We start from the raw sequence: 25,786 nt of genomic DNA on the forward strand, positions 1-25,786 counted from the left end.
TGCAAAACCGCAACCGTTCTCCATGCAGAGACAACCCACGGACGCAGCAGCGACCGGACAAGGCTTGGCAGTCGAAAGCAGGCCAAGCGAAACCCAAGGGAGGAAAACCTCAGAACTTCACTTCATCATGACTCGAGACCTCCGGAAGACACCCCACCAGTAGGTGGTCGACTTTTACTCTTTCAGCAAGTCTGGCTGCCTATTACAGAAGACAGGTGGGTCAGGGAAATAGTGTCTTCCGGATACAAGATAGAGTTCACTTCCGTTCCACCGAACCGGTTCTTCCTTTCTGTTCCTCCAACACCACCAGAAAAGGCTCGTGTTTTCCACCAAGCGGTTTCCTCTCTCCTTCAATCAGGAGTTGTGGTGCCGGTTCCCGCGAACGAGAGATTCCGAGGATTCTACTCAAATTTGTTCGTAGTCCCCAAGAAAGGAGACGGCGTCCGACCCATACTGGACCTAAAACAGCTCAACAATTACGTACGGGTCCGTCATTTCCGCATGGAGTCCCTCCGGTCCATCATTGCATCCAAGGAGGAGGGAGAATACCTCGCCTCCATAGACATACAGGATGCGTATCTCCACATACCAATTGCTCCCGCCCACCAAAGGTTTCTCAGGTTCGCGGTCAACCAAAACCACTACCAGTTTGTCGCCCTTCCGTTCGGACTCGCCACGGCTCCAAGAACGTTCACCAAAGTCATGGCGGCCACCATGGACGTCCTGCACTCAAGAGGCATCCTAGTCGTCCCGTACCTGGACGAACTCCTCGTCAAGTCTCCCACTTTCAAAGACTGCGAGGTCAGTGTCTCAATCACTCTAGACACTCTGAGTCGCCTGGGATGGCTAGTCAACCTACAGAAATCGTCGACCATCCCAACTCGGACTCTAACATTCCTGGGAATGGTATTCGACACCGCCAGGGGCCTGGTGCTCCTTCCCAAGGACAAGACACTGGCCATCCGTCTGGGAGTTCGCACACTCCTTCGCAGTCCTCCTCGATCTCTCCGGTTTGCCATGAGAATCCTCGGCAGGATGGCAGCAGCAATAGAGGCAGTGCCATTTGCCCAGTTTCACCTCAGGGTCCTTCAACTAGCCATACTCAGATCTTGGGACAGGAACCCCTTCTCCCTCGACAGGGAGTTCAGGTTGACGTCATCAACCAGGAGGTCCCTGCATTGGTGGCTCAAACCAAACTCGCTTACACGAGGGAAGCCATTCCTCTCAGGACAATGGAAGATCCTGACTACCGATGCAAGCCTGACAGGCTGGGGGGCGGTGCACCTACGGCACAGGGCAAGTGGTCACCGAGGGAAGTGACATTGCCTATCAATGTTCTGTAAATCAGGGCCATTCTCTTGGCACTGAGAGCATTTCATCACTTGCTTGCAGCCTCGCACATACGGATACAGTCGGACAATGCCACGGCTGTGGCATACGTGAACCACCAAGGCGGGACCCGCAGCGCCCAGGCGATGAGAGAAGTGGCTCATATCCTCCGCTGGGCGGAAGACACAAGGTCGGTACTTTCTGCGGTACACATTCCGGGTGTAGAAAACTGGGAAGCCGACTTCCTCAGCAGGCAAGGAATGGACTCTGGGGAGTGGTCTCTCCATCCCGAGATTTTTTACCAGATCTGTCAACGCTGGGGAACCCCGGATGTGGACCTAATGGCATCCCATCTCAATACCAAGGTTCCCAATTTCATGGCCAGGACACACGACCCGCGGTCGCTCGGAGCGGATGCCCTGGTCCAGGACTGGTCCCAGTTCCGACTCCTGTACATTTTTCCACCCCTCCCCCTAATCGCCAGGGTCGTGAGGAAGATCAAGCAAGAGGGAGTTCCGACCATCCTCATCGCGCCAGACTGGCCCAGACGTACTTGGTACGCCGACATCGTCCAACTTACGGCAGACGCCCCCTGGCGACGACCCGACCGTCACGACCTTCTGTCTCAAGGTCCGTTCTTCCACCAGAATTCAGGGGCTCTCAATTTGACGGCATGGCCCTTGAAACCTGGATTCTAACCCAGGCAGGTTTTTCACCGGCAGTCATTGCAACTATGATCAGGGCAAGGAAGCCTGCCTCCGCCAAGCTCTATTATCGTACCTGGAGAGCTTTCTTTTCTTGGTGCGAATCTCATGGACAAGTCCCACTCCCTTATTCCCTCCCGAAGGTACTAGGTTTTCTTCATTCGGGCCTAGATGCCAAGCTATCCTTAAGTTCGCTTAAGAGTCAGGTGTCGGCGCTTTCAGTCCTTTTTCAAAAGCGCATTGCTATTAAACCGCAAGTAAGGACTTTCATCCAGGGAGTTTCCCGATTGGTTCCTCCCTACAAACGACCGCTGGATACGTGGGATCTCAATCTGGTCCTGACAGCATTGCAAGCTCCACCCTTCGAACCTCTTAGAGGAGTTCCACTCTCCATTCTGTCTCAGAAAGTGGTTTTTCTAGTGGCGATCACCTCGTTACGCAGAGTGTCGGAATTGTCAGCACTTTCCTGCAGACGGCCTTTCCTAGCCTTTCAATAGGACAAGGTGGTTCTCCGCACGGTACCATCCTTCCTTCCGAAGGTTGTGTCCAACTTTCACCTTAATGAAGAGATTTCACTGCCTTCCCTTTGCCCGGTTCCGGTTCATAGAGTGGAGAAGGCTCTGCATACGCTTGACCTCGTCAGAGCATTGCGGATTTACATGTCCAGGACTGCACCTTTCCGGAAATCTGATTCCCTCTTCATTCTTCCGGAAGGTAGTCGCAAGGGGTTGCCGGCTTCCAAGGCTACCCTTGCCAGGTGGATCAAGTCCACCATACATGAGGCCTACCGACTTAACAGTTCCCCTCTTCCGGCCGGTATCACGGCACACTCTACACGGGCAGTAGGGGCCTCCTGGGCCATTCGGCATCAGGCTTCGGCACAACAAGTGTGCAAGGCGGCCACTTGGACTAGCCTACACACGTTTACGAAACACTACAGTGTTCATACCCAGTCCTCAGCGGCTGCGAGCCTGGGTAGACTGGTTCTGCAGGCGGCAGTACCCCAAGTCTAGGGGACTGTCAGCACAATATTCGTCCACTGCTTCCCACCCAGGGACTGCTTTGGGACGTCCCAAGGTTCTGTGTCCCCCAATTAGGCGACAGAGTAAAGGAGATTTTCGTGTACTCACCGTAAAATCTCTTTCTCTTAGCCTTTAATTGGGGGACACAGCTCCCACCCTGTTGCCCTTACGGGCCGTTGTTTCCTGTTGAGTTCTCATATTGTTCTTTGAGCTTGTACATAGTAGCCTTCTTACAGGCATGGTTATGTTATTTGGTTACGTTCCTCCTTATGCTTTGGCACAAAACTGGAGAAGGCTGACGCCGTCCAGGGGTGTATACTGCAGAGGAGGAGCCAAAGTTAATCTTTTTCAGATTATGCATAGTGTCGCCTCCTAGTGGACAGCAGCATAACACCCAAGGTTCTGTGTCCCCCAATTAAAGGCTAAGAGAAAGAGATTTTACGGTGAGTACACAAAAATCTCCTTTTCATCTGTGAATATCACAGATGCCGTTGTGTACTTGCGCCTGCGGATTGAAAAGGCTGCTTGCACAGTATGCTTTGCCCAGCTGTGGGCAAAGCATATAATCAGTACTGCGCATGCGCCGTTATTTTTCCCTGCCGTCTGTGACCCGGAAGTCTTCCCATGCAAGACACACTCTTCCTGGACACCGGATACCCGAGTAAAGCCCTGTGCATTACACCGGAAGCTGAGGAAGAAAATAGTTCAATAGATGATGTTGGCAACACAAGTCCAGTTTACACAGGATGATCTGCTGCGGAGAACTATTTATTTTAAAGAAAATTAAAATCATTTCAGCTGATGAACGTTCTCTAGGAATGCTTCTTCATGATAATCTGCTACTGTAAATGCAACTTAAGACTTACTTTCATTATTTATTCACTGATGGATAAGTAACATTTCGTTTCTCCATACCAGACTGGGACAGTGCCGCAGTTAATAATGAGTCGCTGCTTGACACAGTATCACGGTTTGTTCTTGCTGCACTTCTGAAGCATACAGGGCTTTTGTCACAAGCATCTGGTGAAAGCAGGTCAGTGTGTGTTCTGTACGATAACCATTCAGAAATCCTCTTTCTTTTGGGTGTATGCACACTGTTCGTCATGTACTCTGGGAGATAAGATCCTCTGAATGGAACTATATAGGGTCATGCTTCTCCCATGGGCTCTCATGGTAAAGTATACTATGCAGTATTTTTTAGATTGCCTCTGTGGAAAAATTGTGTAGGTGGCTTATGCTATTCTATACAGTAAAAAAACAATGACTATTCTGGCATATACCATCTCAAAGGAGGCCAGAGAATGGGCCTCCATTAGGTAACTAGGGTCAAATGGGTATATGCTTCTCGTATATGTAAGGGAGCTTTTCCAGGGTAAGCACCAAGTAAACAAAATGTGGTGGACAAAGCTTTTTTTCTTATACTGTTAAAGCTCATTCAGGCGTCCGTTCTTTCGTGTTAGGCCTCTTTCACACACCAGTTTTTTGGCATCAGTCGCAATCCGGCAGTTTTAGAAAAAAAACGGATCTGTCGCAGATTGTGATAAACTGATGCGACGGATCCGTTTTGTCGCCGGATCCGAATGCCCTACCTGATAATAAATGGAGCATGCTCAGTTTAAAAGAACGGAATCCGTTGCTGGATTCTGTCATCTGACGGATCCAGCGCCCATAGGCTTCCATTCTAGCAAATGACGGACGGCGCTGGATCCGTCGTTGTCCGACTTTTCGACGGAGACAAAAAGCGTTACTTTGTCCGCCGTCTCCGGCCGACGGACACAAAATTTCCGACGGATCCGGCGAGCGACTGATGAAACGTGAGGCCATCCGTCGCTAATACAAGTCTATGAGAAAAAAACGGATCCGGTGGCATCATTTGCCGGATCCATTTTTTTCTAAAACTGCCGGATTGCGACTGATGCCAAAAAACTGATGTGTGAAAGAGGCCTTAGAGTTCTAGAAGCGTTTTTTCTAGAAACGCTATAATGTGCATGAGTTCTATGGGGTTGCTCACATGATTGCACAGAAACATGGATACATGTCCATGTTTAATCCAAGTCATGGATCAAGCTCTCAAATCTATGGGTCTGAGAAAAAAAAAAATTGGACAGCACTTGGATGCCATGTGTGTGCTGTCCGTTGAGACTCCATCAGGGTTTGATTTTGGCTGTGCTTGAGGAAAAACTGAGGAAACTATGCTGGTTAAAACTGACACACTGACCAAATTTATATCAGATGAAAATCTGATCAAAAATACGGATGAAAATAATTTTTTTTGTGCATGCAGAAGAAATCACTGATGTCTGAATAAGCTCTTACAGTAGGCCGAAACGTCCAGGACATAGACGAAAACAGCATGGCTATTAACCCCTACAGTGATGTGATTGTTTAACAAGCGGTCACTTGGGAAAAGAGCGGTTTCCTAAAAATCAATTAATTGTTAATGAGTAATTTGAAAATGCTCATGTGCTATCCAGATATGTGAGTCACAAGTTCACCTAGTTATATAATGGCACAACCATCAGACTTATATCACTGCAAAACCAAGCAGATTTGCCATTCGGGATTTTAATAAAATGTAAATTGAATGTTAGATAATTTATAAAATCAATATAATGTAAATTAATAACGTTAATTACAATTTAAACCATTGCTCAAAATTGTATCACCATGTGCAATGTCTAGCTCCAAGAAGATTTTTTTTTTTTTAGTAGTTCTAGTTACTGTATGTGAATTTTTCTATTTCATTCACTTAGGTACCAGCCAGGAAAATCTCTGGCTGAGGTATTTCGATGTGTGTACAAGGTCAGGAGTCGCTTGCTGGCCTGTAAGAACATGGAACTCGTCCAAACTCGCTCATCATCTAGAGAGAGATGGGTATGTCGTTTTGTCAGAACTTGCCTACATAGGTTTTTCATATTGTTTAGGAGTTATTAGGTGTATTAGTTATTTAGGAAACCTGTTTGGTGCTTTAGGGTTAACAAATTACATTGCTGGTTTGGATAGTAAAAGAGAAATCTGTACATACCATTAAAGCGACACACAGACATTTCATCAACTTTGTCACAAGTGCATCCAGGGCGGGACATTTCACAGCTAGTTTATTAGTTGTCTGCATTATTCCCCAACATGCTCATGAGTGATGGCACATGGATTTTACCTTATACATTTTTTCCCGTAATAGCAGCAGCAGCTGATCTAGCTGTTTTTAATACTGATCACTTGTCTTGAAGAGATTGAGCATTTAAAATTAATCTGTCACAAGAATCAACACTCTTAAGCCGTCAATATTAGATGAATAAAATGTTACCTTGATATCTGTAATCCAATGTATTATTTCAGAGAAACCCAAGTTTTTCTCAATATGTAAACATGCTGTTAATATCTGGGCAAGACAAAGCTCTCCCTTAGAATCTGCCTTTGGGACGTGTACTTCTTCTTCTGTATGGTGTTGACTAATCATAAGCAAGCAACAACATGCAGGGGAGAGAAGAACACGCCACCCCACAATTGCTTATAGCAGGCTTTCTTGTGTGTGAGACATGTAATGACAGTCTCCTCTCACTGATCTTAATGCAGAGCTGTGTGTGATTACAAAGTGGCTGGAGTAAAACAGATACAAGTCTGATATATATACCTTTAGCTTTCAACACTGCAGCCAGTGCAGGGGAAGAGGCAGCTCAGCAAGGCTGACAGCACTATTAATAGAGAGCTGATAGAAGTGTTTATATTGGGACAAATATTAGTTGTGTTGACCCTACCTCCACACTGGCTGCTGTGATAAAAGGTGAAGAAGTGGTGTTAGTAATCACACTTGAGTGAGCTCTACTCCTGTCACTTTGTAATCACACAAAGCTTTGCAGAGAGATCAGACAGTCTATCATTGCATGTCTCTTACTAAGAAACATGTTCTATGCTGTTCTGGGGTGTATTCTTTTTTTCTTTATCGCTTTATTGGAGGACACAGGTAACCATGGGGTGTGTGCTGTTGTCGCTAGGAGGCTGACACTATTCAAAAAAAGGAAAATGGCTCCTCCTCAGCAGCATACACCCACCGACAGGCACAAAGTACCTCAGTTTAAGCTTAATGTCTGTAGGAGGCGGACCTGGATCTGCTGCCTGATCCGCATTTTCCTTTTCAGGTTCCCTGTTTGTGTTTATTAACCTTTTTCCCTTTGCCTTTCTGGTTCCTTTCTCTTAGGGTAACGGTGTAAATTCCCACCCTGTTTTCCCTTTCTTATGTGACCGAGAGAGCAGTGTGTTGTCACCCACATCCCCCACTCTCGTGCCCGCAAGGCAAGACCTAATCCACTGTCACCTTTACAGGTGATTCCAGGTGGCCGGTCCTTTGCCTTTTCCCCACCCCTCTCCTCGGGGAGGGCTGGCAGGAAGACGGTGGTCACCAGCGGGTGGCCTTTCCCCTTCTTGTAAGGGGTTGAGCGCAGTCTTCTGCACCGTCTGGAGACGGTGTGGGATGGAGGATCCCTGATTCCAGCGACTCTCAGTCACCTGAGAGCTCCTGATACTATCCTAATCGCTGCAGAGGGAACAGGACTCACCAAAGGTATGTCTCCCTCCTTTCCCTCCGCAGCGGCAGGCGTCATCCCTGGGAACACTCCCTTCATCACAACAGGACAGGTTGGCGTTATTGGAAGGGAGCAGTCGGCACAGCCGCTGCCATTTCTCCCATAGCCGGGCTTAGTGTTTGCGCACCTTCCCCCTCCCCTTGCTGGCCGCACCACTTTCCAGTACTTTTTGGCCAGTCACCGTCGTACTTTTAAATTGCTCCCTTGTTTATCCAATAGGAGGTTTCTTCCTCCTCCTCTTCTCTGTCTGGCCACGCCCCCCGCAGCGCACTTTTTTTCGGCGCGTTTCTTCCACTCCTATCATGAAGCTTCTCCTTCCTGGCTGTTCACACCCCCGACGTGCCAGCCAATCGGATGGGGACTTTTGTTTTCACCGGCCGGCAGATCTTCCTGGCTGGTCACGCCCCCGGCCGGCAGACTTCAGTGGTGCGGTGAAACAGCTGATACTGCATCAGTTTCTTCTCATCACCATATCCTGTGCTCTCTGCAGAATTGCGGATGCTCTGCACACAGGGGGACACAGCTTCCTCAGTTCTTTCCACTGGCATTGGTTAGGCTCTGTTCTTTTTGTCTTGGTTTCTCCACAGCAGTATCCCAAAGGCTCAACTTATGCCCAACCCTTTCTTCTTGCCCCTCTAAGCCCACTGTGATTCACTACGCCTGTGCCCTCTGCAAAAGAAAGTGTTCTTCAGGCCAACCCTTCCCTTTCTGCCTGTCCTGCAGCCCCTCCACCATGCCTGGCCACAGGAGCCCCCTAACGCCCGCGTTGAGAGCACTCCCCTTCCTCAGGAGTGGGCTGTTGCCATGTCACAGTCGGGCTCCTACCTGACAAAAGTTTCTGGGTATGTTTCCTCAGTCAGGATTGGCTCAGTATTTGCTCAGGATTTGACGCAGGTGAAATCTGCATCTGAGGTCACTGGCAAGTCACCTGAGTTTTTGATGTGTTTTTTTTCCGCATGCGTTTTTGATGAGTTTTTTCATTACGTGCGTTTTTTTTGTCACTTGAAATAAAACTTATTGAAAGATGGCTTCTGGGAAGGAAAAAAAAAAGTGATTTCCTGTTTGCAGATAGGGTATGTGCACACAGTCAGTAAATGCGGCTTCCAGATGTTACTGCATAGTGGATGGGATTTCAAGAAATCCCATGTCCACTATGTGTTCAAAGACGCAGGCGGCAGACCTGCGTAAATGGACATGCTGCACGTCTTTCCAGACTGCAGCATGTCTATTTACGAAGCTCAGTCCCCGTAGCATAAATTTACCATAGACTATCATTAAAACCGCATCTAATTATTAGTCACGTGCGTTATAACTGCGGGAACGCAGCTTACTACGCATGTGTACTAATTTACATATGTTGAATCTTGTCTCATCCAGCAGTACATGACAGGCTGGTGTCACACTTGCGAGTGTGATGCGAGAAACTCGCATCAACACTCGGGACCGGAGAGTGCGGCTGCATAGAAATACATGCAGCCGCACACTGCGGTCCCGAGTGCCGGGTGTTGATGCGAGAGACTCGTGCGAGTTTCTCACATCACACTCGCAAGTATGACACCGGCCACACAGAAAGTTCCTGAAAGCAGAGAGAGGAATATGTAATGTCCTTTCCTTTTTTTAAACTAAATAATTTAAAAAAAGGCTTATTTTGCACAAAACAAAATGGCGTAGGCTCCTGCATAATTTTCCAAACCAGAGAGGGAAAGCCGGTGCCTGGGGCCCGATGTTTATAGCCTGGGAAGTGGGTAATACCCATGGATCTTCCCAGGCTATTATTATCAGCCCATAGCTTTATATTTAGCCTTTACTGGCTATTAAAATAGGGGGACCCCCTCCAAAAAAAAATAACGTGGGGTCCCCCTATAATTAATAGTCAGAAAAGGCTATGTAGACAGCTGCGGGTTGGTATTCATAACCTAGGAAGGGACCCTGGATATTGTCTCCCCCGGCTACAAACACCAGCTCACAGCCACCCCACAAATTGTTGCATCTCTAAGATGTGCCAATTCCGGCACTTAGCCTTTCTCTTCCCATTGCCCTTAGCGGTGGCATATGGAGGGGGGTTGATGTCACCTTTGTTTTTGTAAGGTGACATCAAGCCCGGCTTAGTAGTAATGGAGAGGCGTCAATAAGATAACTATCCATTACTAATCCTATAGTTGTTAAGGGGTTAAATAAAGACAGCCAGAATAAAGTATTTCTCCTACGCCTCATTGGGGGACACACAGTGGGTGTTATGTTGCTGGCCACTAGGAGGACACTAAGTTAAATCAGAAAAAAAGTTAGCTCCTCCCCTGCAGTATACACCCTCTTGCTGGCTGAGATTTCTCCAGTTCTTGCTTAGTGTGTATAGGAGGCACTAATTTTTTAATTAACGGAGTGACGGTTCCTTTCTACGGCCCGCTGTCCCCCGAACCAACAACAAGCACGCAAACACGCGGAGTATACCACCCCGTACACTTTCCTGCGACGATTGGGGCTGATTCCTCTGGCGATGATGGCGCTGATCCTTACGGTCTCAGTAATCCACGGATACGAGGGCAAGCACATGGAGTGCAATGGAGAAGACTGGAACAGCGCTTCCGAATGCGCTGAATCAGCCCCATAGCTCTCCATCCCCCTGCCATAGGGAGGATCGATTGAGCATACCCCTTTAAGAACTCCAGCTCTGCTACATCAGCCCAGGAGGATGAGAAGACCTGCATAGATGGCCCCGGACAGCGCGGCCTGCCGAGCACTGGAGTGGAAGTATGGGGTCGGGTCCTGGTTCCCGGGAGAAGCGCTGAGTTAGCATCAGCGGCGGGGCACTGGCGCCCCATCGCGGACACCCCCTTCCCCGCTCTCGGCGCTCGGGTAGGTCAAAAATTTAGTCCCTGCCCGCGCTAACTCCGCCGCCCCCCTCCTCTTGGCGCCTCTCATTCCTTACAAGACGTGCAATTCTAATCTCGGGTGCCATGTTTTTTTACCTCGGCCTGCTCTGGACATGAGCTGTGAGGCGGGCACTCTGCCGGATACTGGGTGACACCACAGGGCCACCGCTATTCCTCCCGGGGGACACAGCACAGGACCGTGGGTAAGCTGCATCTGCCCTCAGATTAAAGCTTAACCCCTTCCCGGCACATTCCCTGCAGCTGCAGACAGACTCTGCCGTTAACCCTTTCAGGAGCGCTATTTCTCAATCTAAGGAGGCTAAACGGGCTGGTAAGAAGCACACTGCGTTTTTTACCGTGTACCACTTGCAAGTCTGCCTTACCCAGTGCACAGACTAATCCGTTATGCACGGTCTGCGACCCGGCCTGTGCTCAAACGCCCCTCGCCGCCGCTGCTGACTGGCCTCCTGCGTTTAGTATCCCTGAGTGGGCTGCGTCCCTGTCTCGGTCGGTGGAGTCTCTTACCCAGGCTATATTCTCTCTCCGGGAGGACTCTTTTTAAGTCAGAGAAAGCGTCCTTACCTCCCGAGGAGGGCTCTGGCGTTGGCCGGGAACCGTTCACCAGCAGGGGCCGTACTCGATCAAGGGATGGTCAGGACTCTAGAAAGCGGACCCATGACGCGTCCCCTAGTCCTGTTCCCGCCTCAGCATCGGCGACTCCTGCCTCTCGCTCTCCGTCTCCTGAGGTTCACAGCGAGCACGACTCTGAATTCGAATCTGACACGTCAGCCCCTCAGAATCCCCCAACTGATCAAGAGTCGTTTGATTCTTTTATAGAATCAGTCAACAGGATTCTGAAGTTGGATGAGGAAAATATTCCGGCTCAAGCACACCCTATCTCATTTTAGAAAAATATGCTTGTGCGCAGGTTATTTACCAGCCATCCGGAGTTTAAGGAAATTGTCCAGAAACATAGGGATCGTCCGCATAAGCGGTTCACAGGACAAAAGTCTACTCAGGCCAAATACCCTTTTGATCCAGACCTAATGAAGGATTGGTTACAGTCCCCTCCGGTGGACCTTCCTGTATCGAGTCTTGCTTCAAAAACGCTCCTATCCGTTTTTGAGGGTTCCTCAGTCAGAAACCCCTCCGATCATCAAATTGACTACCTTGCCCGTTCAGTTTTTGAAGCTTCAGGAGCAGAGCTTTTTCCATCTTTCGCGACAATGTGGGTGACTAAGGCAATGGCCGCTTGGGCAGAAGTCTTGATTACTTCCTTCCAGGGCACCAATCTTCCTCCGGAGGCATCCACTGTCGCCAGGCAGGTAATTCACGCAGCGGACTTTGTAGTGGATGCTTCTTTTGATGCCGCCAATTGCACTGCTCAAATTGCCGCTAATGCGATCTCCATTAGAAGAGCCCTATGGCTCCGACTGGCGGGCGGATGCCACATCTAAAAGATCGTTGACTTCTCTTCCCTTTCAAACGGGTCGTCTTTTTGGAGAGAAACTGGACCGGCTCACTTCTGATACTACCGGGGGAAAAAGTAAATTCCTTCCTCAACAAAAGGCTGTTTGGCCGTTTCGCAACCAACAGCCGACACGTTTTCGATCTCTTCGCAACAATTCCGGTTGGTCCTCCTCTACCTTCTCTTCTGGATCAGGTCGGTCCCCGCGCGGAGACAGAGGCTCCCAGGTCTCATACAGACCTAACCGTTCTTGGAAACCCAGGCCTAGGGCTTCTGGATCTAGGGGAGTCAGATCTCATAGATCTACCCAATGACTTGTTGTGGTATCCGGCGGACACCGACAAAGTAGGCGATTGCCTACTTTCCTTCAGTCACACCTGATTCGCGGTCGTCCACGACAAAGGTGTCAGGGAGCTGGTGTCCTCCGGATACAAGATAGAATTTTCTTCTCCCCCTCCAACTCGGTTTTTCCTTTCCTTACCCCCCCCCCTAAAAAAAGGACGAGACTATGCGACCCATTCTGGATCTCAAACTGTTAAATCAGTTTGTCAAGGTACAGCGATTCCGAATGGAATCTCTCCGATCAGTTGTCGCTTCCATGGAAAAAGGAGAGTTCCTAGCATCCATCGACATCAAGGACGCTTACCTTCACATTCCGATCTGCCCATCCCACCAGCAGTTCCTGCGTTTTGCAATTCACGAGGAACACTTCCAGTTCGTTGCCTTGCCCTTCGGACTCCCCACCGCCCCCAGGGTCTTTACCAAGGTCATGGCAGCTGTCATGGCCATTCTCCACTCTCGGGGAGTAGTGGTGTTACCGTATTTGGATGACCTGCTCATCAAGGGTCCGTCCCTTCCAGCCTGCGAGGAATCCGTGGATCTAACAGTAAATACACTTTCTCACCAGGGGTGGAAGATAAACTTCGAAAAGTCTTTCCCAAAACCGGCTCAGTTGATTTCCTTTTTATGAATGATCTTGGACACTTCCCACGGGTTGGTCATTCTCCCTCCAGAAAAGACCCAAGCCTTACAACAGGCAGCGCAAACTCTTTCCCGTCCAGTTTCTCACTCCATTCGTTTCAGCATGAGAGTTCTCGGAAAGATGGTGGCTGCGATGGAAGCAGTTCCATTTGCACAGTTCCATCTCCATCCCTTACAACATGTGTTGAAGTTAGCTTGGGACAAGAACCCGTGCTCACTGGACCGTCGCATCCTTCTGTCCCTGCGGGTCAGGCAAGCCCTCAGGTGCTCCCTGAATCAAGGGAGGTTTTTTCTCCCAGTAAGATGCTTGGTAGTAACCACCGACGCAAGTCTTCTCGGCTGGAGTGCGGTCTTTCGTCACCACACTGCACAGGGTCGTTCCTGAGAGTCATGTCTCCCCATCAACATTTTGGAGATACGAGCGATCAGATTAGCTCTACAGAGTTTCCACCATCTCCTCGCAGGTCACTCCATCAGGATCCAATCCGACAACGCCACGGCTGTAGCGTATATCAACCGCCAGGGAGGTACCCGGAGCAGGATGGCCATGTATGAAGTGAGTCACATCCTCCATTGGGCCGAGACCAACCATTCGCCCATCTCGGCAATCCACAACCCGGGCGTTGAAAATTGGGCGGCAGATTTTCTCAGTCGCCATGGCATTGCCTCGGGAGAGTGGTCTCTTCATCCGGAAGTCTTTCAGCAGATTTGTAATCGTTGGGGGACTCCGGATATGGATCTCATGACCTCAAGACTAAACAACAAGGTTCCTTGGTTCATTGCCCGATCGCGCGATCCATGCGCCATCGGAGCGGACAACCTAGTTCTGCCATGGCACCGGTTCCGGCTCCCGTACATCTTCCACCCTCTTCCCTTGCTTCCGAGGGTCATCAAAAAGATCAGAGCGGAGGGAGTACCAGTGATCCTAGTCGCGCCAGATTGGCCGCACCGAGCCTGGTATGCAGAACTAATACAGCTAGTCGCCGACATCCCCTGACGACTTCTAGATCGCATGGATCTACTCTCACAGGGCCCGACTTACCACCAGAACTCCGGGGCCCTGTCTTTGATGGCGTGGCCGTTGAATCCTGGATTTTAGCACAGGCTGGTTTCTCTCACGACGTGATTTCCACCATGATTCGAGATAGGAAGCCTGTGTCCATGCACATCTATCACCGCACCTGGAAAACCTTCTTTTCATGGTCGATCCCCTCTGGTGGTTTCCATTCCGGCCATATTGGAATTCCTTCAATCCGGATTAAAATCAGGCCTCGTGCTTAGCTCACTCAAGGGCCAAATTTCGGCCTTCTCAGTGCTTTTCCAATGCAAAATTGCCACCAAACTTCAGGTCAAGACGTTCATTCAGGGAGTTTCCCATGTGGCGCCTCCTTATAGAAGACCATTGGAATCATGGGACCTTAACCTGGTTCTCGGGGCCTTACAGGAGGCTCCTTTCAAACCGCTGCAGGACGTGTCACTGACCGACCTCTCTTGGAAGGTGGTCTTTATAGTGGCAATTACGTCAATCAGACGAGTTTCGGAATTGGCAGCCCTGTCCTGCCGTTCTCCGTTCCTGAATTTTCATCAGCACAAGTTAGTTCTCAGGACGTCCCTGTCCTTCCTGCCCGAGGTAGTCTCCTCTTCCCATTTCAACGAGGAAATTGTTTTGCCTTCCTTTTGTCCGGCGCCAGTCCTTCGCATTGAGAAGGCCCTCCACACCCTGGATGTGGTTAGGGCTCTGAGACGGTACATCTCGTGGACTGCTCCCTTCCGCAAGTCAGATGCCCTGTTCATGCTTCCAGAGGGGCAGAGGAAGGGTCTAACTGCTTAAAAAGCAACGCTAGCCAGGTGGATTTGCTTGGCAATTCAGGAATCCTACCGTGTCAGGAATGCGCCTGTCCCAGCAGGGATTAAGGTGCACTCTACCCGCTCAGTGGGTGCCTCGTGGGCTATTCGGCACCAGGCATCGGCAGAACAGGTCTGCAAGGCTGTGACTTGGTCCAGTCTGCATACTTTTACAAGACATTACCAAATTCATTCTCAGGCCTCTGCGGATGCAGCTCTCGGCAGACGCAGCCTGCAATCGGCAGTACCTCAGTGTTGGCTCAGTGGTACATGGGGTATTAGCAGACGTATGCTCCCCACCCAGGGACTGCTTTAGGAAGTCCCATTGTCTGTGTCCCCCAATGAGGCGTAGGAGAAATAGGGATTTTTGTGTACTCACCGTAAAATCCTTTTCTCCGAGCCAATCATTGGAGGACACAGCACCCACCCTGTTTAGCCTATTGGCTCACTGTAGCATTCTTAGGTTTTGACATAATTATGGTTATTGTTGACTGTTTATGCTCCTACTGCTTTTTTCAGCGAACTGGAGAAATCTCAGCCAGCGAGAGGGTATATACTGCAGGGGAGGAGCTAACTTTTTTTGTGGTTTACTTAGTGTCCTCCTAGTGGCCAGCGGCATAACACCCACTGTGTCCCCCATTGATTGGCTCGGAAAAAAGGATTTTACGGTGAGTACACAAAAATCCCTATTTTAATTAAATAAAACACTAAGCAGAGTTTTCCCATTTTATTATACTCCTAATTCCTGTGACGTCCTCGTTCTCCTAAAATACAAATAAAATAATAAACCAACACACATGCTTGCACGGCAGTTATCGCGGTCAGCTCATTCATCGCGAGAAGTGCAGTGGACGCGATCTTCTGGCGGTCACAAGGTAAGACGTTATTTAAATTAGTACACAGGTGTAGTAAGCTGCGTTCCCGCAGTTATTACGCATGTGAATAATAATTAGATGCGGTGTTACCACATGTAATGATAGTCTATGGGAAATTTACGGTGTGGGGACTGAGCTTCTCCGCATCGTAAATAGACATGTAGCGGTCTAGAAAGATGCGCCGCATGTCCGTTTACGCAGGTCTGCCACCCGAGTCTCTGAACGCATAGTGGACATGGGATTTCATGAAATCTCATCCACTATGCTGTAACATCTGGATGCTGCGGGTTTGACGCTGCGGATATACACGGCGTCAAACCCACAATGATTACGGACCGTGGAGACATACCCTCACAGTCCCTAGTCCAGGTCGTGGAGCTACTTCAACATTTGTCTATCGCCACCGGTGCTCCTAACCCCTCTCACGGTGATTCGCACGCACCTGACCACGACCTTCACACGGACAAATCGGGTACAAAGTAAGGAAGCGGGCTCTTTCCAGTTCTTCCTCCAGTTGTCTGGGTCCCTCTGCATCCTCCAGGATGCATTCCTCACCCCATGCCCCCACCTCAGAGACGGCTTTTGGGCCGGATGTGGATTCCCAGTCTGAGTCCGAGTCCGATATGCAGGATATAGTCAATAGCCTTATCTTGGCAATTACCCAAACTCTGAACCTAAAGGAAGATGAGGCACCTGCTCAGGTGCACTCCGTTTCCTCAAATGGATAAAATGTCTTTCCCGGAATTTCCCTGATCACAGGAAATTTCCTCTCGATTATGTCTATACGCTGGGAACACCTGAAAAGCGCTTACCAGGAAGGAAGCAGCTAGGTATTCGCTATTCCTTTTAGCCCAGACCTCGTTGGTACATGGGCAGAGTCCCCTGTTGTGGATCCGCCAGTTTCTCGCCTGTCTTTCAAGACAGTCTTGTCCCTACCGGACAGTGCATCTCTTAAGGATTCTACGGATAGACAGATTGAATCCTGGCGCCTACCTCTGCCCCATTTTTGCCTCCTTCTTGGTGGCAATGTCCATGTCTGCCTGGGGAAGAATGCTTTAAGGTATTCTAGCGACAGCTCCTCCCCATGAGATTGCAGATTTGGCAGACAAGATTGCCCATGCCGGCAAATATCTTTTGATCGCTTCCTTGGATACGGCCAGTTGTTGTCACGGGGTTACCGCGACAGAACAGAGCCAGAGAACCGCAGCATCTTGTGGCTCCTGCGTTGCCGCCGAGAAGAAGCACTTCTCCGGCGTATTAAGGGTGTTTGTTTCTTTCAGCAGGACAGGGGTTAATAGGTCTTGTGGAAATCCCTGCTTTCAGCTGTGCTTGGTTAACCACTCCTCTCTCCTATAAAAACTAGGTCCACTGGCCAGATCTTTGTCTGAGATAGCATTTGCTTCAAGGATCTGGAGAGAGAGGAGCTGGTGTTAGGAGTGCTGGAGGAGTTTATTGTGCGATGACTGTGTGGTTTGTACGCTTGGAGATTCCTCATCCATTCCTGCTTTGTTTTCTTCCGGATACAAATCCAGCTCACCAGATACGGCATTCCAACATCGGAGCACGAGACCGCTGTGTCAAAGCGCACAATCCAAGGCAATGAGAAAAAACTTTGTCCAGCTCCACGATGTAGTGAAAAATATTCTTTATTCACTCAATAGAAATGAGGTTTAAAAGCCAGCATGAGTTACAAGGCATGCGATCGATCTACGCTGGCTTTTAAACCTCATTTCTATTGAGTGAATAAAGAATATTTTTCACTACATAGTGGAGCTGGACAAAGTTTTTTCTCATTGCCTTTGTTTTCTTCCCCCATCCTTCACACCCTGGTGTATACCTCTGTTGCTTGTGAGAGTATTATTTGTGAGTGGAATTTTCTTTTACCCTTGTCTCGTTCCCCTGTCTGTCAGGTTGGTGTACTTCGGTACACTGTAGCGCCTCTCTTCCCCGGGAGGGGGACAGACGCAGGGCTAACGCTAGGAGACAGGGCTAGGGCGGAGGCCCCGGCATCCTCGGCATCTGAGGTATCCCGGGGAACAGGGCAAGTTAGGGTGCCCCCTAGTGTCAGGGCCAGGAAAGGTGCCCCTGGTCCCAGGTTACTCGCCAGCCCAATCGTGACAGTTGTTCTGCCAGGGCTACCAGCAACATTGTTGCTATACGCCGCATTCTCTGGTTGAAAGCGTGGAATGCAGATCCACCGTCAAAAAACTCCCTCACTGGCCTTGCCTTCCAAGGCTCTAGACTTTTTGGGTCCAAACTGGAGCAAATAATTTCTGATGCTACCAGCAGAAAATGCACCTCGCTTCCCCAGTCCAAGCCTACATGTCCTTTTAATAAGAAGAGATCACTTCAATTTCGTTCCTTTCGGCCCTTCTCTGCTTCAGGGACTTCTTCCCAGCAGGACCACTCTTACGCCCGGAGGCAAAGGAAGAAGCTGTCTTTCAAACCAGCCCCTTTACCAAAGGGTCGTTCTTTCATGTCTTCAGGGTCCCGCGCCAACAGGTCCTCCATGGTGTGACAGGTCACCCCCCCCACCCGGGAATCTCTTCAGGGTGGGAGGCCGGCTTCTCTTCCGGGAAGTATGGTTGTCGTTGGCCGACGATGCCTGGGTCAGAGACAGTAGTCAGTAGATAAACAGTCGCACTCAAGTGTGGATTAATCTTGCAAAAAATCTTGAAGATCTTAAAGATTTTTTGCAAGATTAATCCACACTTGAGTGCGGCTGTTTATCTACTGACTACTGTTTGTGGACCCTCCACGTACAGTCAGCACCTATCTCCTCCACAGCAAGAGTGCGCGTCTTTCTTCTTTTGCTGGGTCAGAGACAGTCACGTCCGGTAACAAAATCAACTTTTCTTCCCGCCCCCGGAAGACGTTTCGTTGTCTTGCCCCCGAAGACATCTGCCTCAGGCCCCAGGGGTTCTTCAGGCCATCTCTTCCCTACTACACACAGGAGTAATCGTACCCGTTCCCTGGAACGAACGAACGAACGGTTTTCAGAGTTCTATTCCATCCAATCTCTTCGTAGTCCCGAAGAAAGACTGATCGCTCCATCCGATTTTTGGACCTCAAGGGATTGAACCTTCATTTTCGGATCCGTCATTTCAGGATGGAGTCCCTATGTTCGGTAATCGCCTCCATGGAACAGGGAGAATTTCTTTGTCCTGTAGACATTCAGGACGCTTATCGGCACATTCCTGTTTGTGTTCAGCATCAGAGTTTCCTACGGTTTGCAATCCAGGAGGATCACTATCAGTTCTCGGCCCTCCCCTTCCCTATCCGTATCAGTCCTACAAGCGAAGTCCTTCCTTCCTCTCCGATGGCAGGTCATCACCACAGACAACAGTCTCCTCGGTTGTGGAACGGTCTTTCTTCATCAAACAGTGCAGGGTTGCTGGAACTCCAAAGAAGCCGCTCTCCTCATCAATCTCCTAGCGATCAGGGCAATTTTCTTTGCCCTTCGTCGCGGGCAGACCCTCCTCGCAGGCCAGCTGGTCCGCTTACAGTCAGAACGCCACTGCCGTGGATTTCATAAACCATCAAGGCGGGACTCGAAGCAAACAGGATATGGTAGAGGTAACAAGGATTCTGCAGTCGGTGAAACGTCACGTTCTCGTCATATCAGCCGTGCACATTATGGGGGTGGAAAATTGGACAGCTGATTTTCTGAGATATCAGGGTCTCGCATCAGTCAAGCGGTCTCTCAGCACCGCTGTTTTCAACCAGATATGCCAGAAATGTTACACACCGGACGTCGACCTGATGGCGTCTCGGATGAACCACAAGGTTCCTCAGTACGTAGCCAGATCCCGACATCTGCTAGCCATCATTTGCGATGCTCTAGTAATCCTGTGATCCCAATCAATTCCACCTGCCTTATCTTTTTCTGCCTTTTCCCCTTGATTCCGAGAGTCGTGAAAAAGATAAAGGCAGAAGGGATTCCCGTAATCCTGATAGCTCCAGACTGGCCAAGACGTGCCTGGTACGTGGAGCTACTGAACATGCTCATGGATGCTCCCTGGAGGCTTCCAGACCGTCCAGATCTTCTCTCACAAAGCCCCCTCTTCCACCAGAGTTCACAGTCTGAGTTTAACGGCATGGCCGTTGAGGCCGCAGTCCTGAGGAGGATGGTTTTCCCATCAGGTCAATCAGACCATAATTGGGGCGAGAAAACCAACATCCTCGTGTATCTACCACAGGTACTGGAAGGCCTTTTTCCAGTGGAGTGAGGACAACAATTTGGTTCCTATGTTGTTTTCCCTTCCTTCCATCCTGGGTTTTACACAAGCGGGTCTTGACTCGGGTCTGTCACTCAGTACCCTTAAGGGGCAAGTTTCCGCTCTGTCAATTATTTTCCAAAGATATCTGGCTTCTCGTTCCCAGGTAAAGACTTTGCTTCAACGAGTCTCCCACCTGTCACCTCTTTTTTGGCCTCCGATAGATCCATGGGATCTTAACATTGTCCTTGGCGAACTTGAGCGCACTCCTTTTAAGTCCATTCAGGACTTTCCTTTTCTCTCCTGTCATGGAAAGTTGCCCTTTTAGTTGCCATTACGTCTATCAGGAGGGTTTGAGTTAGCGGCATTATCCTTCCGTTCTTCGTTCCTGATTCTACATCAGGACAAGGTAGTTCTCAGGCCCACTTCTTCCTTCCTACCTACCTAAGGTGATCTCTTCATTTCACATTATTGAAGACATTGTCCTTTCTTCACTATGTTCCTCTCCGGTCCATCCCCTGGAGAAGTCCCTTCACAAGTTGGATCTGGTAAGAGCTATTCGAGTCTACCTTTCAATGACTGCTTCCTTTCTCCACTCTGATGCCCTATTTGTCATCTCTGAAGGTCGTCGTAAGGGGTTCCCAGCTTCTAAGGCCACTATTGCCCATTGGATTCGTTTTGCAATATTTGAGGCGTACCCCGTTCAAAACAAACAGCCTCCTCCTGGGGTGAGGACTCACTCCACTAGGATGGTGGGGGCTTCCTGGGCAGCTTGTGACCAGGCCCCGGCTTTGCAAATTTGTAAGGCCGTGACCTGGTCATCTTTGCACACTTTCGCAAGGTTTTAGAGGGTTCAAGCCTATGCCTCGTCTGATGCAGGTCTGGGAAGGAAGGTGCTGCAGACGGCGGTTACACACCGGCCAACCGAAGTCTGTCTTTTCCTTGCATTCTTTCTGTTCTCGCCCTTTGGTACTGCTTTGAAATTTCCCATGGTTACCTGTGTTCCCCAATGAAGCGATAAAGAAAGATGGATTTTTGGTACTCATCGTAAAATCTTTCTTGGATCCTTCATTGGGGGGACAGCACCCTCCCTATCTGTTGATACTATGAGCCTTTGTTGTTGGATTGGTACATATGTTGAGTTTTGGTTGCTTCTCCTTCTGGTTTAAAACTAACTGAGGTGCTTTGTGCCTGTCGGTGGGTGTATACTGCTGAGGAGGAGCTATTTTCCTTTTTTGTATAGTGTCAGCCTCCTAGCGACAAAAGCATACATCCCATGGTTACCGGTGTCCCCCAACGAAGGCTCTAAGAAAAAGATTTTACGGTGAGTACCAAAAATCCCTCCTTTTTTTTTTTTACCCTGTATGTTGCTGCCTGCTTTTGGTCAATGTCATTCAGGGAGAATTGGTACACCTCCATTTGTATATTTAGAAAAATGTTGATTTCGCTGGATTAAGCCATCAGTTCACAGTTATCAAGGAACCATTTTATTCAACTTTTTATGACCTGCTTGTCCATATAGACTTGTTAGGAGAGTCGATCTTTCTTACAGATTCCCTTTACACTCCCCTCCGGTGCTGGCACCTACACTCGCCTCTGGTGTGGGCACCGTCTCAGCAGTATCAGTACTGGCTCTCTCGGGGATCATGTAACATTGTGACACAATATAACTTAAACAGTGCTGCCACATTACGTACACCGTAGTTACTGAGCAAATTGCTGTGCTCTTAATGCGGCAGCACTGCTTTATTTAAAAGTTACAAGTACAAGATATTGTTATAAGATTCAAGATCTTGGGCTTTGCCAGTGAGAAGCTCCCACTCTGCATTCTGGGATCTCGCATTCCGAAGTTTGGACCCCAATTGTCACTTTTTTATTCTAAAATGTATAAAAAGGGCCACACCAGAAAGATTATAGGTATTCTTTAAAACTGTCAAACGACTACTGTATTTTTCAGACTATAAGAAGCATTCGACCATAAGATGTGGAATGCGGTGAATATTCATTCCCTTTAGCAGCGGCATACGTGGCTGCTGTCAGCTGCAGGAAGGCTCTGACTGACACAGTGCTTGTTATTAAAGAACCTTAAATACTTACTGCCCTCCATGCACATAGTCCCGGCGTGCAGAGCAGTGAATATTCTGGCAGCTACCCTTCGGCTTGCATGCGGTGCATGACGTCCCTGCCAAGTGCTGCTTACAAGCGTAAAGCAGCTTCTGGCGTTGGAACAAAATGCTGCGAGGGAGCATTGGGAAGGTAAGGGTAATGTGTGTATTTTTTTTGTTTTTTTAATTTAATGTTTTCTCATGGGGCCATGCATACCAAGATGGGGGTTGGGAGCCAATCATACCAGAATAAGGATGGGGCCATGCATACCAGGATGCTATTAAAAAGAAATGAATATTTGTTGCTCTCCACGTCCATGGTCATGGAATGCAGTGAATATTCATTTCACTTTACCACCGGGCACAGGAGTTAGTCACAGCAGCCGGCTCCTGTCTCTGTGACTTGCTGCTCCGCTGATGCCGCTCCCCCACCTCCCCACCACAGCCAGTGCTGGTACATCTGGACTATTAAGACACACCCCCCATTTTCCTCCACATTTTTGGAGGAAAAAAGTGCGTCTTATAGTCTGAAAAATACAGTAAAAATAATAATTTATTTCTATAGCGCCGACATATTCCGCAGCACTTTACATTTCAGAGGGGTCTTGTACAGACGATAGACATTACAGCATAACAATAAATACTTAGATCATAACAGATACCAAGAAGAATGAGGGCCCTGCTCGCAAGCTTACAATCTGAGATTATTTTTCAGTCAGGCCAAATGTAACGTTGTTTTTTTAATTCAGTCCACGGGTTCCTGATGTACTGTTTTATGCCTTTCCTACTAATCTGACAATGATTGCACTGGTAAATAGGCAGCTTTATCTTTCCAGGAAAAATAGCCTCTATAGAGACGGTAATGTCCTTTCCAGTTGTTTCTTGTGAAAATAATTATGAATGGAAAATATCTATGCAGTTTTCGGAAAAACAGGATTTTTTGGTTGCTTACCGTAAAATCTGTTTCTCGGAGCCTTCGTTGGGGGACACAGGAACCATGGGTGTATGCTGTTGCCACTAGGAGGCTGACACTATGCACAATAAAAGTTAACTCCACCTCTGCAGTGTACACCCCACCGACTGGCACTAAATTAATCAGTTAGTGAGAAAGCAGTAGGAGAAGCAACAAGATACAAAAGAACAGACAACTCAAACTGTAACAAAAGCACACAGAAGAAAGAACAAGAGCTGTTAAACATGGGAGGGTGCTGTGTCCCCCAATGAAGGCTCTGAGAAACAGATATTATGGTAAGCAACCAAAATATCCTGTTTTCGCTATCGCTTCATTGGGGGACACAGGAACCATGGGACTTCCCAAAGCAGTCCCTGGGGAGGGAAACAGCCGAAAACTCAATTCAAGTCGGAGAACTCACCGCTGCAGCCTGCAAGATCCTTCTGCCTAGGATGGCGTATACCGAAGCGTAGGTATGGACCTTATAAAATTTGTCAAACGTGTGAATGGAAGACCACGTTGTCGCTTTGCAAAGTTGTAGGGCGGATGATCCATGGGGCACCGCCCAGGAGGCACCTATTGCCCTGGTAGAGTGAGCCTTAATCCCAGGGGGATTGACCCGGTAAGCCTCTGAAATTGCAGCTCTGATCCAACGAGCAATCGTAGCTTTGGAAGGCAGCAGGCCTCTTCGTGCACCATCTGGAATGACGAATAGAAGGTCCGTCTTCCTAAAGGGGGCTGTCCTAGCCAGATAGATCCTCACCTCCCTGACCAAGTCGAGCCTGTTCAGTGAACGCTCCAGAGAATGAGCCGGAGCAGGACAAAAGGAAGGGAGGACAATATCCTCATTCAAGTGAAAGGTGGACACCACCGTGGGAAGGAAAGAAGGCGGAAGCCGCAAAACCACCTTATCCTGGTAAAGAACCAAGAAAGGGGGGGGCAACAGGAAAGAGCCGCCAACTCCGATACGTGTCTAATGGAGGTGATGACCACAAGAAATGCCAACTTCCAGGACAGAACGGACAGGAAGACCTCTCAGGGAGGATCAAAGGGAGAACCCCTCAGGGCCTCCAGAACAAGATTGAGGTCCCATGGGTCCATGGGAGTCTGGTACGGGGGAGCCGCATGCGCCACTCCTTGAAGAAACGTTCTGACCTGTGAAAGGGAAGCTAAGAACTTCTGGAAAAGAATGGAAAGGGCTGATACCTGACCCTTTAGAGAACTAAGGGCAAGGCCAGCGTCAAGTCCTGCCTGGAGAAAAGCCCAAATGGATGGAAGCGACAGTCATCGGCAGAATTTCATTGGACTCACACCAGCGGAAATAGACTTTCCAAGTCTGATAATAGACCCTGGAAGACTGCTTCCTAGCCTGGATCATGGTGTGTATCACCCGATCAGAAACTCCGGATGCTCTCAGAACCGCGGTTTCAACAGCCACGCCGTTAAATTGAGCGACCGAGAACTCTGGTGGCAGATCGGTCCTTGGGACAGAAGATCCGGTCTGTCTGGGAGCCTCCAGGGGGCGTCCGCGAGAAGGCTGACGATGTACGCGAACCAAGACTTTCTGGGCCGGAGACACCGCAAAAGGTATGCCCCAAACTGCAAACCATCGGAATTAAAGGTGAAAGTCCCCTAATGCCCTCTATTAAAATAAAGGAATTTATTTATTTATTTATTTTTGATCCTCCTCCCTGATCTTCTCTTCTTAACTTCTTCTGTACTCGGGTCCTCGCCAGCTCCTGGGAGGGGGAGGGGGGAGAGAGAAAGTACCTCCCCATCCGTGAAAATCGGACGTCTGAAAATCCAGCGTTGTTGGATGTCCGTATCGCCTCAAACTGACAGGCTCTGGTGGGCAAGTGGGAAGGGGACGGAGGCAGGACTGGATCCGGATCACCTGAACACGCTTCTGTGTTAGGGGCTGGGCTGGGGTGTAGACATGTAAGGATACGGGGTGGCAGTACACACCGTATTCACTCTCTGCGTGGGTGTACAATAGTGACCGTTCACACTGCATCCCTCCGGGAACCTGACAAGAAACGACGCTCATTAGGTAGATATCGGTCTAATGAAAGACCCGTGTCCACCTCCTACTTGACACTAAGCTAAACTGATTAATTTATTGCCAGTCGGTGGGGTGAATACTGCATAGGTGGAGCGCACCTTTTTTTTTATGTACATAGTGTCAGCCTCTTCTGTGACGAGGTCCGCTTACGCTGAGTCGACTTTTTCTTTAGAGTGGACCCTCTGGATCATGGCACCCACCCACCGAGGGCGAGCTGACCTTGTGAGGAACCACCGCCTTGGTCTTGCCCCTGACAGGGAGTGTCAGAGGCAAGACCAAGGGGGTGAGCCACCACGACTGCTGGTACCAGACAGCCGGCTCAGATACTAGGTACGAGTGTCTGACGACAAGGACGTGCAGGAAACAGGACAAGACGTAAGTTCAAGGTATCTTCATTAAGACAAATTCAGGATATCATTCAGTGCAAAACATGCAAGCAAACACGGCAAGGTGCGTGTGTGGCACGCCAAGGTCCATGGAATAGTACGTGCTAGAAGGCAAGCCTGGTTACCGGCAAGGACACGATGACATCGGACTCCGGACAGCTGGCGTCAGGGCATCAGGCTGTAGACTTCATGCTTACGATCTCTGGCAGGGATGGCAGGCTCCGGGAATCCAGCAGGCAAACCAGGGTACAAGCAAGGAGGCACGACGGATCTCCAGGCATGGTGCATGTTAGGGAACACACCGAGGTCCAAGGCAAGATTCCAGGCAGGGTGCGTGCTAGAAGCACACCAGGGAAAGGTGCAAGGCAAGGTGCGTGTGTTGGGGAC

At 49.2% G+C, this 25,786-nt stretch overlaps 1 protein-coding gene across 5 annotated transcripts in view; it reads left to right on the plus strand.

Moving 5' to 3' along the window:
- HERC1 (HECT and RLD domain containing E3 ubiquitin protein ligase family member 1) overlaps positions 1-25,786 on the plus strand; it is a 341,682-nt gene that overhangs the window by 99,889 nt on the left and 216,007 nt on the right. For all 5 annotated transcript variants that reach the window (XM_073579381.1, XM_073579383.1, XM_073579385.1 and 2 more), the window contains exons 21-22: positions 3,974-4,088; positions 5,809-5,929. In XM_073579381.1, the coding sequence (XP_073435482.1) occupies positions 3,974-4,088; positions 5,809-5,929 (236 nt within the window). The remainder of the gene's footprint in view (positions 1-3,973; positions 4,089-5,808; positions 5,930-25,786) is intronic.

This window comes from Dendrobates tinctorius, unplaced genomic scaffold, assembly GCF_039654945.1.
Source record: "Dendrobates tinctorius isolate UK_male_01 unplaced genomic scaffold, ASM3965494v1 ptg000062l, whole genome shotgun sequence".
Classification (NCBI taxonomy): Eukaryota; Metazoa; Chordata; class Amphibia; order Anura; family Dendrobatidae; genus Dendrobates; species Dendrobates tinctorius.